The sequence below is a fragment of the Zosterops lateralis genome (genome assembly GCF_965231275.1).
Source record: "Zosterops lateralis genome assembly, chromosome: 4".
Lineage (NCBI taxonomy): Eukaryota > Metazoa > Chordata > Aves > Passeriformes > Zosteropidae > Zosterops > Zosterops lateralis.
This window is the reverse complement of record NC_139765.1, coordinates 27,652,150-27,666,152: the sequence shown is the minus strand read 5'-3', so window position 1 is coordinate 27,666,152 and position 14,003 is coordinate 27,652,150. Positions and strand designations below refer to the sequence as shown.

Sequence of the window (14,003 nt, the reverse complement as noted above, 5' to 3'; positions counted from 1 at the left end):
TTCTTGCAGATGCTGCTGAATGTAACCAAAGTTATAATCTTCCTAATAATCTATTTGGATGCTTCACTATATCACCATTATAATTTTTTCCTGTGGAACAGAGGGAGGTTCATTTTAGGTAGTTTCAGACAACTACATCTGAGGAACTCCTTTAAGGCACCAGTGCCATTTTCTTCACTTCAGACATTTAGACATTATGAACAATAATTAAAAAACTGCATATCTAACTCAGCATTAATGGCTCAGATGTGCTCAATGCAGTTCACCCTCCAGAAGTCTGAATCTAGACATTATGAATAAGATTAATCTGTCTGACCTCCCATTATTTTCATCAGGCTCATGCTTTCTTAATTAATTTGCAGGAAACACAGATGAGACAGTGTCAAAACCGTAACTGAAGTCCAAATACTGGACATCTACTGTTTTTCCCTTACCTAATACTTCCTATCCACTCCTAGAAGGGAATTAGATGGCTTTAATAGGTTTACTCTTGGCAAATCTATATTGTTTAGTATTTATTTCTTCCAGCTACTTGAAAGTTTCTTAAAAGCAACTGAGCTTAGTTCATTGACTTGTTTATTAACCAAAATAATTTCCCACATTCTTCTTTCTTTTCTCTTTTAAAGATAAGTTCTATGTTATTCTTACTTAGTCTTTTGGTACCTGATACATCCCTCACAAAATTGCACAGAAAGCCACTAATAGGCCTAAGTTTTGCAGAAAGTTAAGAAACCTAACCTATATAGTCTGTTCTTTCCTTATCTACAACTGAGGTTTTAGCTCTAGGATTAACTCTGTGTGTCATATGTTCACCAACAACCTTTACAGAAAACTCATGTAATAAAAAATCATTTCCCTTCTCTGCACCTACTCCATGCACCCTTTCCTCCAGTAGCTCTCTTAGCTACTGAACTTTTTTTGTTCTTCTTCTATTAATGTACTAATATAATTATGTTATAGTAAATATTCCTAGTTGCTTCTTACTGAGTGCTTTGGCCCTTCTGACATGCCTCTACACAGGAGTGTTATTCCACCATATTTAGTAAAGAGACAAATTTTCCTCATTTTGCCTAAGGTGGAAGAAGAGATGAAAATTTAGCTCAGCTGGTCTTTTACATTTTCTTTTATTCACATCGGTGAAGGTTGTACTATGGTCTTCAGTAGATTTCTGTTGAAAACCTCACAGATTTGTCTTGACCCTGTGCCGTATATATTTCTTTAAATAAAATCTCTGAATTTTAATTTCTTACAAAAAATGGCAGCTAAAACCCCCCCATTACTATTATGTCCAATGTCTTTGGCGAAGTACCAAGAACAAATATATTCTTTACTGCTTCCCTGGACACCAACAGATATTTAAAAGCTCTATCTAGTCCTATTTTTAAAATCTCAAAGTAACTGGTTTTGAAATACAAGCCAAAAGTTCCTCTCTTCTTCCCTTCTTCTACATGACTGTACTACTATTACATAGTAGTATATAGTGATATATATGATAAAGTACCTACAACGTCAGTTTTGTTGTAGTATCTAATTAATTCTTGTTTTCCTCATTAACTCTTCAGTTAATTCTTCTCTGTTCCTCTTTATTCTACCATTAGCATGCAAACAGCTAAGATCCCTTGCAAACTGACCCATGACTTTCTCTAGTCACTTCTTTACTCTTGTTTTAAATCTCAGGGATGACATCTATGTTCAAGCTGACTTATTCAAAATTATGATTTTTGTTCTTGCCAAATGGTTCTAATTTTAAACTTCCCTCAGGAGAGAGAAGAGTTACATTTAGGGTGTATCTGACTGATGCTAGACTTGGACATTAGATGAGAGACAATATTATCTTGGATCTTCAACTTCTTTATTCACTGCCACAGAGCCAGATAAGAACTTCTGATTTGCTAGGATAATTCTTAGCAGTACTCTGATTGTTCTTTATCCTATGCTAATGATTGGTGCAATCCTTTGTAATATGGCAAACTTTGACTCTTTGAAGAAGCACATCAGCCATAATTTAAGTGCCAGGTGTTGCAGATGTTTCCACATCACCTTGAGTAGAAGATCATTAGCCAGCAGCACCATTTATTTCCTCTTGGTATGGAGATCTTTAATTCCTTGGGCTAGTGTCTGGGGATTTTGTCAGTTTTCAAGTGTTGTTCTTACTCACTTCCTAGTCAGCACTAATGCTTGTAATTTGTCAGAGGACACCAACAGTCATCTTCCTCTCTGTAGTTTCAACTTTGCTCCTCCAGTACCTGTATTGCTACCTAACAGGAAGCTCTGCTTTAATTCTTTTGTTCCTGAATGCATGTGTCGCTATAGGACATGAAATGAAGGACATACATGCAGCCAGTCGTCAGGGCAAAAAGAGGGAAGTTTATTTTCCTACTTTGATTTATATAGATTTTGGACAATGACCACGGATTGGACAAATGGGGTTGACACCTCTCCAACTACACTGGTCAAACTAGAAGTCCATCAATTGTCTCTCCTCAAGAGAGGAATGATAAACAAGAAGAACAGTTTACAATAACATTATTTTTGTTTACATGAAAATCTGTGAGAAACTCCACCACAAAAATGCAAACATCAGAAGGCTGAAAAAGATCTGGGCGACATGCATGCTGTAGATGAAATCCTCATGAGCATACTCAGGTTTGAATCTCTCCTTTTACTGCTCCTCTAATTGCTTCTTAAGAGATTTCCCTGGAGATCTAAGAGAAGTCTTTCCAGATATCACCAGGAGGAAGATATAGGCCAAAGTTTTGCCAAGTCCATTCAAGAACTTCATCGCAAGATGTCATAATTGTCTAATTTTAAATATAGCTATTTAATTATGAGCATATGACATATTTCCTATCAAATATTTTTCACTGAGAATGAGATACTATGTAGTACAAAAAGCTCTTTATGTTCATGATTGATAGAGTATTTTTGTTTGAATTTTACATATTTTTGATTTTATTAGCAGTTCATGAAAACACTGAAGTATAATATGAAGTACAAGACTAAGAAAACACTAAAATGAAGGATTCCATAGGAAGCTCCATTTACTTTTCAGTATTATCAGGAATTTTGTTACTTGCTAAATGGTTATTAGACAAGTGAAGTTCCCTGAATACAGTGCTCAATAATCTAGATGCTTGCAGTCCAACAGTAGAAGTTTCTTTTGACTTAAACACTCTGAACATTAAAAATATTATTTTTAAGCTTTACTGGATAAGATTCTTCCACATATATTCAAGTATAAACTAAAATCCCTCACAGTTATACATAATCTGATGAAGTATTTCAAAATTATATTATCTGATACCATACTACTTAATTTTTATTCCTAAGCATAGGCCAGATCTTTACCATCAGCTGCATTATGTTTAAGGAGAAGCCTGCTAGCAGTGAGAAATAAGAACTACTTATTTCCTCCTAGATTACCTATTAGTTGGTTATTACTTAAGACACTAAAAAAAAAATACACTTGAAGTATAACATGTTTGATGCATGTAATGCATCAAATTGAATAATACTTCCCTTTGCTTTGCTGCAAAATTGCATTTGACTGAATCTGGAAAAGGAATAAAAGGAATAAAAAGTGAAAGACATACATACGAAACTGCATATATTCAGGTCTATAGTAGAAAAACATATCTTTATTGCAAGCTGCATGTAAAGCAAAATTGATAAAATTTAAGGAAAGATGGCTGTATTTTGACAGCTTGATGCCTTAAAATAAAGAGAAAAATCAAATTATCATCCTAAACTAGCTAAAGACCTTTAAGGAGTTGAGGAAAAAAAAAAAAGTTGGCGTTCAGAAAGTTGCACACTGAATAGAAAGTAAGTTAGAACTCAATGTCCACTCTAGGAAAAGAAGCAAAGAAAAGAGTAGACCTTCTGCCAGCTGCAAGAGTTAAAACACCAAATGCCATATTTCTATGTCAAGAAAAATAAGGTATGCAGTACAAGCACAAAATGGCTGATGACAGAGTTGTGAGGTATTTTCTCATGTTAAAAAAGTAGAAAATGAAAAGCACTGGTCAGTCATAGGAACAGATAAAGTAGTATTTGCACATCACTAAGTTACAGAAATTTTCAAACATACACTGTTACTGTCTCCATTTCATAGCTCTCACTTGCTCTGCAGCTTCTTACCCTACATCCGATTTTGTCTTTGGTGCTGCGTGGTACTGTGGGAAGCTGACCCTGGCTGGATGCCAGATGGCAAGCAAGCCACTCCGTCACTGCCCTTCTCAGCAGGACAGGGCAGGGGAGAAAATAAGACAAAAGAAAAACTCCTTGGGTCAGATAAAGGCAGTTTAATACAGCAAAAGAAAATGCCTGTGTGAAACCAAAGGAAAACAAAAGATTTATTCTCTACTTCCTATCAGCTAGTGATATCCAGCCTTTTTCTTAGCTTTTATTGCTGAACAGCCCTGTCTGGTATAGAATATTCCTTTGCAGCTTGAGTCAGCTCTCCTGGATATGTCACCTCCCAAGATATTACCCACCCTCTCCTCACTGGCAAGGGGGGAATGTTGGAGAGGCAGCCTTGGTGCTGAGTGAGCACCAGGTGAACGCCTTTCTAGCTACCAGTGAAGGCTGCTGTGGGAAGGATAACTCCATCTCCAGCAGACCCAGTACAACTACCACGACAAAATATAAGAAACAGAAAATTCTGAATAATTTATAATATTGTCAGAAATTATTCATTATCTCCTAATGTAGAGTTTGTCTATGAACAGTTCTGTTTTCCAACAGTATAAGATGCAGAAAGAACAAACTGCAACAGAACAGCATGCCTAGCACTTCTCATGATATCGCCCCTTACTCTTTTTAGAAAAAATATAAGCTGAGTCTGCTTGTTTTATCTGCAATTATATTTGCATTCAAATCAGTTATTTTCTCTTTATCTTAGATCTCCTTTTCACTCTAAGCTACTGTTAAAATAGCTGTGTCAATAATATTTATTTGATAAGACACAGTTTCATCCTGTATATATGTAATGCTCCATGAAATGGACAGTTGTTCAAATATATCCTTTTTCAAATTTTAAGCAATACGGAATGTAACATCCTGCCTTATATATAAATCCAATGCAATTTTTACCAGTACAGCTGAGTTAACACAGCTTTGCCTCAGAACTAAATTATTTGCACATGCAAACCTGTTTTCCCTCCATGAGTTAGGGAGGAGGCATAATAAAATGCTTTAAAAATTCTTATCAGCATAGTTGCACAGGTTTATGCTGACAGACCAACAGGCTAGGCATGACATAGTGTTCTTAGAATTCTCCATGGGAGGGGAGGTTTTCAAATTTTCCCATCATTGCTAACACAGTCACTGTCTGTCAGCAGCATTTTCAGCCCTGTGCCAAATATTTCTTTGAAGCAGTATTATATAATACTTTAAAAGCATCAGCAGTTATTAGATTGTATATACTCAGAGCTCCATCATTCCAAACACAACCTCATCTGAATAAGATTGTAAAATACCCCCCTAGAAGAAAGGCTTCAATACAAATACATTAATGGAGTATTTTTTTTTTTGGTAAGATTTCAAAACAACATTAATGACTCCAAGATGCTATTTAAAGCAACAGCTCCAGGACACTGGGCCTAATGCATCTTTAACAGTAAACAACAGAGATTCTGTTCATGGTTATTCAAATATCTAAAAATTATTTCAACACAGTGGGTTACTTCGCAATGTCTTATGCACAGTTTCCCTATGGATAATTAAGTCAAAATTAAACAATAGTTGGTTGTTCCTTACTTGTAGCGTGCTCTTTCATCTCCCCCAGTCCAGTATTAATTCCAGCATCTATGGAACTCATGATTTTATCAATCTACAAAAGAGAGGATAGTGAAACAGCTGAGGAATCCCATTTTCAGTATTTTATTTTAGTTTTTAATGCATAGATTTATGACATTATTACTCTCATTAGGAAAATGACAATCAAAATTGTAAAAACACATAAATCAAAGGTAGACAATTAATTTCTCCACTTTGATTTTTATTTTGCAATATTTGTATGCTAGCAGAAACTAAATATTGGGACTAGTATTTCTTCTTCCATGGTAGAATTCCTTACATACTGATGACTCTGGTCCTCTAGGTATGACCACTAGTGGTTTATTTAAGCAGTAATATTAATAAACAAAAAAATATTATCTTGTATGTTTTAAAGTATTTCAATTAATTAAATCAATAGTTCAATTAATATTTCCAGAGAATTTCCTAGCCCCCTTTTTTTTCCATCTGCCCCAAGGGCACTAAATAGGTATGAAACATAGTTGTGTCCCCACATATCACAGAACAACATTCTCTATGAAACAACACTGCACTGATCCCAAAACTTACTTGAATGTTTCTAAGGCACAACTTTCTAGGTAAAAATCATTGTATCTATTTTATTTTCTGTAAGAACAGGACAAATCAAAAAGTGAATCAAAAGGTTGCTGTGGACTAAGAAGGTAGACAAAGAGAAACACACTGTACTAAGGTTAATATTAGGACTAGCAGGAAAAGTAGGTATTAGTCATTGGTAACTGGAGAAAGTCTGGCAATTATGACAGAATCTGCAGATTGACCATTCATACTAAATATATATGGCACTTTTTAAACTCTTAATATGAAATCTTGATGACCACATAGAAAGGCAAACCTGGACCTGACTTTAATCAGGACTTTATAATAATACATTCGAGTTGTAAAGATCAAAACGTGATACCCTTCATACATCTCCACTGAGAGAGTACCTCCTTTACAATGAAAAGCCTTAAAATGCCCTATCAAATCAGACATTTAGGCTGGCTTGAAACATTTTCCTAGAAAAATAACCAACCACATAATCAAACTCTGGGTTCTTTCTGAATACAATACCACCCTAGAGATAGATGCATTTCCCAACCATAGTAGTTTTAAAGAGAAATGCTCACGTCTCTGTAAGAGCAGTAAAGATCTAAACATTTCACACTCCGAATTTACCTCAATGAGATGGGTACTTCTGTGTCTACAAAAAACCATATACATTCTTGAAATTCAGCATAGGAAAAGAAAGTTAAACAACATGTCTAAAAATTAATTTAAATTGAATTCTAAACCTAAAATAAAGTCTCTCATATGAGCAAGCATGTGCACTACAAATTCAGTGTGGAAATTGCTGTTAGTAGTCCTGAATTCATTGCAGCTATAAGAGTATTCTCACCTCACACAGCAGCCAGGTATGTGCCAAGCATTTTGTACACAGGCTACATATCAGTTAGAGGATGTGATACATAAGGAGCATTTGTAGAATGTCCAATCCACTCTCTATTGCTACCATTTTCTCCTGGCTCTTGCTGATATGCATTACCATGGTGGAAATAATTAGCAAATATGTAAACAATAGCCAGAGTTGTTAAGGATTTTACCAATATTATTATTGTCAGCAGTGAGGCCTTTAGTATACAATAATGTCAGTGCCACAGAAAATTGCAGAATTACTTCTGGTTAACTTCATTCACTAGGGAAACAATAGACTTTATTGAGCGGGCAGCATTTGAACAGAAATGCTTTGTATTTTGTGCCAGCTGTTGAACTCCCATGCAGTACACTGTGACATTCTCTCTGAGGCTTTGCAGTGTGGAAGATTCACTTTTTGTTTTGTCTCTGAAACTGAAAACAATAATAGTGTCTTCACAAGACCACAGTACTTAAAAAATGAAAAAAACTTACTTCTTCCCATTCTGATGTGAAGGAAGGTGTTCTCTCTGAATTCCCTCTGGAGCACTGTGGCTTTGGTGTGGGTTCACTCCAATTGCTTCTTGCTTTTTTATCATTTGGTGGATGGGTGATAAGATTAGAATCAGATTTTGAAACATTTTTGCACAAATGCATTTCCAGCAAGGTCTTTGGTAAAGATCGTATTCTGCCCAGCGTGCACGCTCGCTCCACAAATCCCCCAGTGGTAATAACCCATTGTTCACTTATCCGTGGTGCGCCAACCAGGGTATGATTTTCTGCTGGTTTATTTTTAGTATGAAATATGGTTCTGTTTACAATTGGTGGCTTTTTTTTCTTAACAGGATGATCAGAGCTGCTTTCTTTCCGTAGCTGTATCTGCTGCGCTGCGCTCTTGCTCAAAATGCTTTTCTCCAGTGGCCCACTGCATAGGTTTACTTTGCTGTACAGCTGGAGTGGATTTTCAGGTGGGTCACAAGCAGGTGATGATCCATGAAGTAAACCTGCAAACTGCTCAGCAGGGTGTCCTTCAGGAAGCTCACTTTCAGTGGATGTTTCACCCTGGCTACATTGCTCTGAAATGAGAGAGTACCTTGTAAACATAAAAGGGTGATAAAACTGCAATCAACAAAAAGCTTACTCCCCTCAAAATTAGTTTTTAATGCTGCTTGGTACATTCTTATGTAAAGAAACAAAAGACAATTATGCCATGAACGAAATTATTGTTATCTTAAATATGACTATTTTATCCTGACTAAAATGTCTGCTGGTTGAAGAATAGCCAACAGTGCTCAGTGCTATATATAAACTCCATGAAAAAACAAATTTATAAGATAAAATAGGCCATTGCTATTCCATCAGCCTGATGATGTCTCTTTTAATTTGCTATTGTGTTGAAATGTGAACAAATTACGCAGTTTAGTATGATGAATTAGGTAGTTAGTTTGTAGGTGGTAAAATACATGAAGAACCATTATTGTCAGGAGTATTCTTAGTAATTTTTCTTTTTACAGCCATTATAATAATAGTGAATTTACACTATGGTGCCTTTTTACTGACAGTCTCTAAGGAATGTATCTGAGTGTTGTTTATATTTTTGAGAACTTTTGAGAATAGTAATAGCAACCATTGGGAAAAAAGAACATAAAATCAAGTCTTCTCAAACATGCTTTATATGTAGCACATACATGCATACAAAAAGAAACCACAGACAAAATGCACTTCTTTGGCAAGGTTTAGAGTGGATTATTAAAATTTTATAGGTCTTTTTTACACTTGTTGCTGGAAGAACCAGGAAGGGGGAAAAAAAGGAGGCCTGCGCTGCCTCATTTAAAGTGATGGTATGGTTAACATCCCTCTACCAACATGGCATTAAGTCAGCATGTTCTAATCAGAATAACTGTGTCCCTACTAATGGTCACATTTCCATAACTATTTTGTTAAAGATATATTAATTTCATCCTTTCAGAAGTTGTTCTAGATTGACTCTAACATTAGGACTGTGTGCACAGCAATAGCTACCACAAAAAAAAAAAAAAAAAAAAAAAAAAAAAAAAAAAAAAAGCATAGCATCATGGCCTAATGTGCAAAGATATTGAGCATTTTTCTCCAATTAACTAAAATATCTGCTGGCAAAAAAAACCCCAATCAAATCTCAAAATATCCTTTCTAAAAGAAAGCAGTTCTTGACTTTATGAATTACAGAAGAAAGATTTTGGTGAGTACTTCAAAACTTTATCAACTCTTTTCCAATCAGCAGCTTAAAAATATAAAATTAAATCTTTTTCTATATATGATAAAATTCTAAGAACCTAAGAAAATATACTTTTCTTCTTTGAGAAACAACTGACTAGAATATACACTTCAGACATTTTGCAACCAAAAAGATGTGAGGTGTTATGGAGAAGGTGTTAAATTTAGGACATGACGGAGCTTAAGGGATCAATAAACCCAGAAAATTTTGGTTTATGGGAAAAACTCAGGGGAGAAGGAGGATGTGGGGCATTCTCTCTGATTTCTGAAAGTTGCTGACTTATACATATATCTGTAATTTGGAAGGTGAGTTCAAAATGAACAATAAATTATGTAAATAATTACTGGCCTTGGTTATTTTCCTTTACATGAAAAACTCAGTAGCTGAGATTCTGCTCCAGATTAAGACTCCTCATTTTTCTACATAGGTAAGGAGCATGTTAGCTCCCACCATAGTCAGAAATCAAATTAATAAAATGAAGAACCTATCACTCCCTGTACTCTGTTAACTGGGTTAACTACACTGCCAGTGACTTACGGGAGACAGCAATCAGTTTGTGTTCAAATCCCTACACTTACATATCTCAGCCATGAACTGAATCCTATTTTGATGTCCCAGACAGGTATCTTATAGCTATGTATTGAACTCATTGAAAAGATAAATATTTTTTTCAGGACAAAGTAAACAAAAAAGAATAAATCAGGAAAAAGAAAAGCTTACAGAGCCTGGATTGCAATTTCACTACTAGCTTTGCTACATCTATGTTACTAAATAGTATTGGCCCACAGCTATTAGGATCTGAAGGAATGACTAGGCTCACGTCCTTTAAGTTAAACTCTCCTCCTTCTCAAGACAGAGCTGGTCCATCCAAAAAATTATTGGGAATAATCTCTGGTCTCAGCTAAAACTTGCACTGCGCCTGGGCACCTTCTAGGTGGGTCTATTCAGTATTGGCAAAAGACTAGCAAAACCCAAACAGTTTAAGAGTACAGACTGCCAAACACCAGTGGCACCTCATGCCCTGATTTTGCTCAATTTACTACTGTAAACAAAGTAAGTTCTTTCTGAGAACTTCCATTCCCCGGTGGTCAGTAAATACACGTACTGACCAGGAGAAAGTGTGTGTGTCTCTTACTTTCCAGCAGTGTTGCAGTGACAGAACATCAAAACATTAATTCTGCTCATTTTGATAGTCAATGTGGCAGCAGTTTACCATGTATTCAAAGATTCCAGGTATATTGTATGAGCCGTTTTCAGTGTGATCTTTCACAACAGTAACTGTACTGTGTACAAATAAATATATATATTCTACTTTAGATATAACTTTTATTTTTAAAATACCCACATAAATACTTTATGGCAGTCAGAAAAAATTAAAACAAAGGTTGCTTGTGCATCCATTAGTCTTCTAATGTGTTAGCAAGTACTCTATTTCAGTTCTTATACAATTACTATGAGTTTTCAAAAATACCCTGTGTATTTCACTAAGTGTTCAGACTGAAATTTGCTTAATGAAGAAGAAGTTCCTCAACATTTTCATTGTATCATAGAACTGTTCAGTTTGGAAAAGGCCTCTAAGATCATCAAGTCCAACTGTTAAACCAGCTCTGCCAAGTCCACCACCACCACCAATCCATGTTCCTAAGTGTCACATCTTCACATCTTTTAAATATTTCCAGGGATTTATATTCTCTTTGTTCAATAAGAGTGATCTTGTTATCTATTTACTGCACAGCATCTAAATTCTTCTTTGAATATCAAGTTTTTTAACAGCTTCTCAAAATTTTATGATGTCCATTATCTAAGGGGTATACAAATATGAACTCATCTATCCTTCTGAGGTGAGACCGTAATGTGATATTATACTAATCTGAAAAATGGGAGATAAGGCACAAGGATACAATGCTGAAAATGTACAAATGTTTGGGCATCTGATCTGTCCTTAAGATTTTCTTTGTTCCGAGTATTAAACATTTTTCAACATAGAATATTTTTGAAGCATGGTTACTATACGTTTCAGTAGATCAAAAAAAATCAGACCCCTAATGTGTCAAATTTGTCACTCAAAAACTGAGGAACACGGTTAATGGTACTTGGATAACCTTTGGTTAATGGCTACTTGGGTAGCCTCTGTCTTGACCAGAGTAACAAAAGCTCTGGCAGAGACAGAGTATTCTCTCGGTTGCTTTCACCTGCCTCAGCTGTTACTTCTCCTTGATACATTTTGCTTTTAATATCAGCTTTGTTAATTATGTGACAAAGTAAGCAAAGATCTCTTAACTATACCTTCTTCCTCCCATGATTTTGAGCAATGCAAACCACACCTATACCAGGTAAGAAAAAAGACTGGGGCTATCAGGAAAAGAAAATCCATGTGTCATGACAAAGGTTAAGAAGCAAGCAGCATTGCATGCAATCTGCACCCTTGGGCAGTTTCAAGATCTGGTTAGGAAAAGTCATATCTGATCTCATGATGACAGTCCTGCTCCAAACAGGAGGATGGACTAGAAGTCCTCCAACAGTTGAATGAACTAATTAAAATTCTGAATCTTCTGGCTTTTGAACTGATAACTGTTAAGGTTAATGCTCTTTGAATATTGACTTGTATTATTATTTTAGTTTCCTAATGCAATCAATGTTTAATGCTTTTATGTTCAGCAAATAAGAAGAGTGTAGAAGCACTGCTCCTAATAGTTTAGTAGCCTAGCATACTCTGTCATCCCTGTCATGTTCTAAAGAAATCATAGAAGGAAAAAAATATAAACCATACAACAGATAACCATAAAATAATTTCCTAGAGTACACTCTTCTTTCTTATTCCAAGTTTTTATTTGTTGACCTAAAACCTGAAACATGAGATGTTAAATAACCTCTTCAAACAGCACCATTATCTAAAAATGCAGATTCATTGTTCATGGGAATATCCAAGACCTCCATCTCAAGAACTTAAAGAATGAAAAGCTTTACACAGGATAATACCACTATTATACCCTTGCTAAAATAGGAAACTTTTTTATAAAAAAACCAATTAAATCCTAGCTCTTAATAATTACCCATCTCTGAGATAGGTTTTTTTTTTTTAATTGTTGCACATTTCCATTGTAAACTTCAAGAAAAGATACTGAAATCAATATTTCTCCTGAGGCTTAGTAGTAATGCACAAAATGTGATATCTTATATATTATTTTCTGGTTTTAAACATATCAAAAGAATTCTTGTTTTGAATATTGTTGTGTATTGAAAAAAAACCATGCCATTAAACCTTCTATTAATTCATATTTTTATTTATTATTATTATTATTATTTCAACCAAATTAACTGGCACTAAGATTTTATATTAAAAATTACATTACATAGGTCTATACTTAGTGAACAGTCATTTAATAATGCCAGATTTCTCTTCTCAGAGGCATTTGAGTAAGCATTATGAGAAGGAACTTTAAGAAAGAGGGTGAGGATATAAGGGAATAGGAGAAGTTCAAGCTTTTGGACTCAATCCCAGTGGAGAGAGGCATTCAGCTTATAAGTAATTTTTTTTTTCTTTTTGCAAGTACATTTATTTTGGTGATTAAAAAAAGCAGAAAAAAGCTAACAGAAAGAGATCTTGCTTCCTTACCAGATACTGCTTTTCTTACCACTTTATCTTTTTACTTGTAAATGGTATCATAAATACCAAAACATACACAGATGTCATTTCTACAGAACTTTAGTGTTATTACAAGTGCACGTACAGCCTATCCATCTGAGCGGATTACTTCTGAAAATCACTGTGATACTGCCATATCTGTATTACAAGGAAAACATTTACATTTGGAACGACAAATAAATTCAGTTATACCATAATCTCAAAGCCACAGATACATATTGCTATTATCACCAGTTTATATACAACCAAACCGGTATTTTGGCAGCAGATTGCAATTCAATCAGCTATTTATTTTCACACTGATGCACCCCCAGCACAGTTGCTTGTGGTACATATACAGAACTCTGCAGAATACCATTTCTCATTTTCAGGATTCGAGAGTTATAATTTACAGATGCTTCATCAAACTCAGTTATTTTTTTCCTGATTCTGACTCCAAGATTGCAGAACACATTAAGAAAATCAAAAGCATATTGAATACTGTGAATTTTGCATTCATGTAAAATTGGAAATTGTCTTATTCACATTTGTATCTCAAGAGATTCCATGTTCTAAACTAAAGTACATTCAGGAGAATAACAGTTGTTAATAACACTAATGAAAAGAGCTGTAATAGATAAATTATAATGACAGAGTTAGATCTTTAACAGGCATTGCTGTTGCCATGGCACAAAATTTCTAATGTAAAATAAAAATCCACTAGAAAATTGTTCTATAGCTATGGTAACAACTGTATTGTGACATGATTATTCTGTTCAAGTTCTGTTTCCATTTAATCCAGAAAGATGTTTTTATCATCACATTTTGCACATGTGTAATATTTGTCCAAAAATGTATTCACAACTCCCTTTTCTCCACATTCAGTTGACTGCTAAAACCAATAGTCAGAACTGAGTA

At 34.9% G+C, this 14,003-nt stretch overlaps 1 protein-coding gene across 2 annotated transcripts in view; it reads right to left on the bottom strand.

The window, feature by feature from the left end:
* Positions 1 to 14,003, bottom strand: part of ANKS1B (ankyrin repeat and sterile alpha motif domain containing 1B) — a gene marked incomplete at its 5' end in the record, with an annotated part of 414,325 nt that overhangs the window by 207,486 nt on the left and 192,836 nt on the right. For both annotated transcript variants that reach the window (XM_083860540.1, XM_083860539.1), the window contains 2 exons: positions 5,758 to 5,830; positions 7,702 to 8,282. In XM_083860540.1, the coding sequence (XP_083716666.1) occupies positions 5,758 to 5,830; positions 7,702 to 8,282 (654 nt within the window). The remainder of the gene's footprint in view (positions 1 to 5,757; positions 5,831 to 7,701; positions 8,283 to 14,003) is intronic.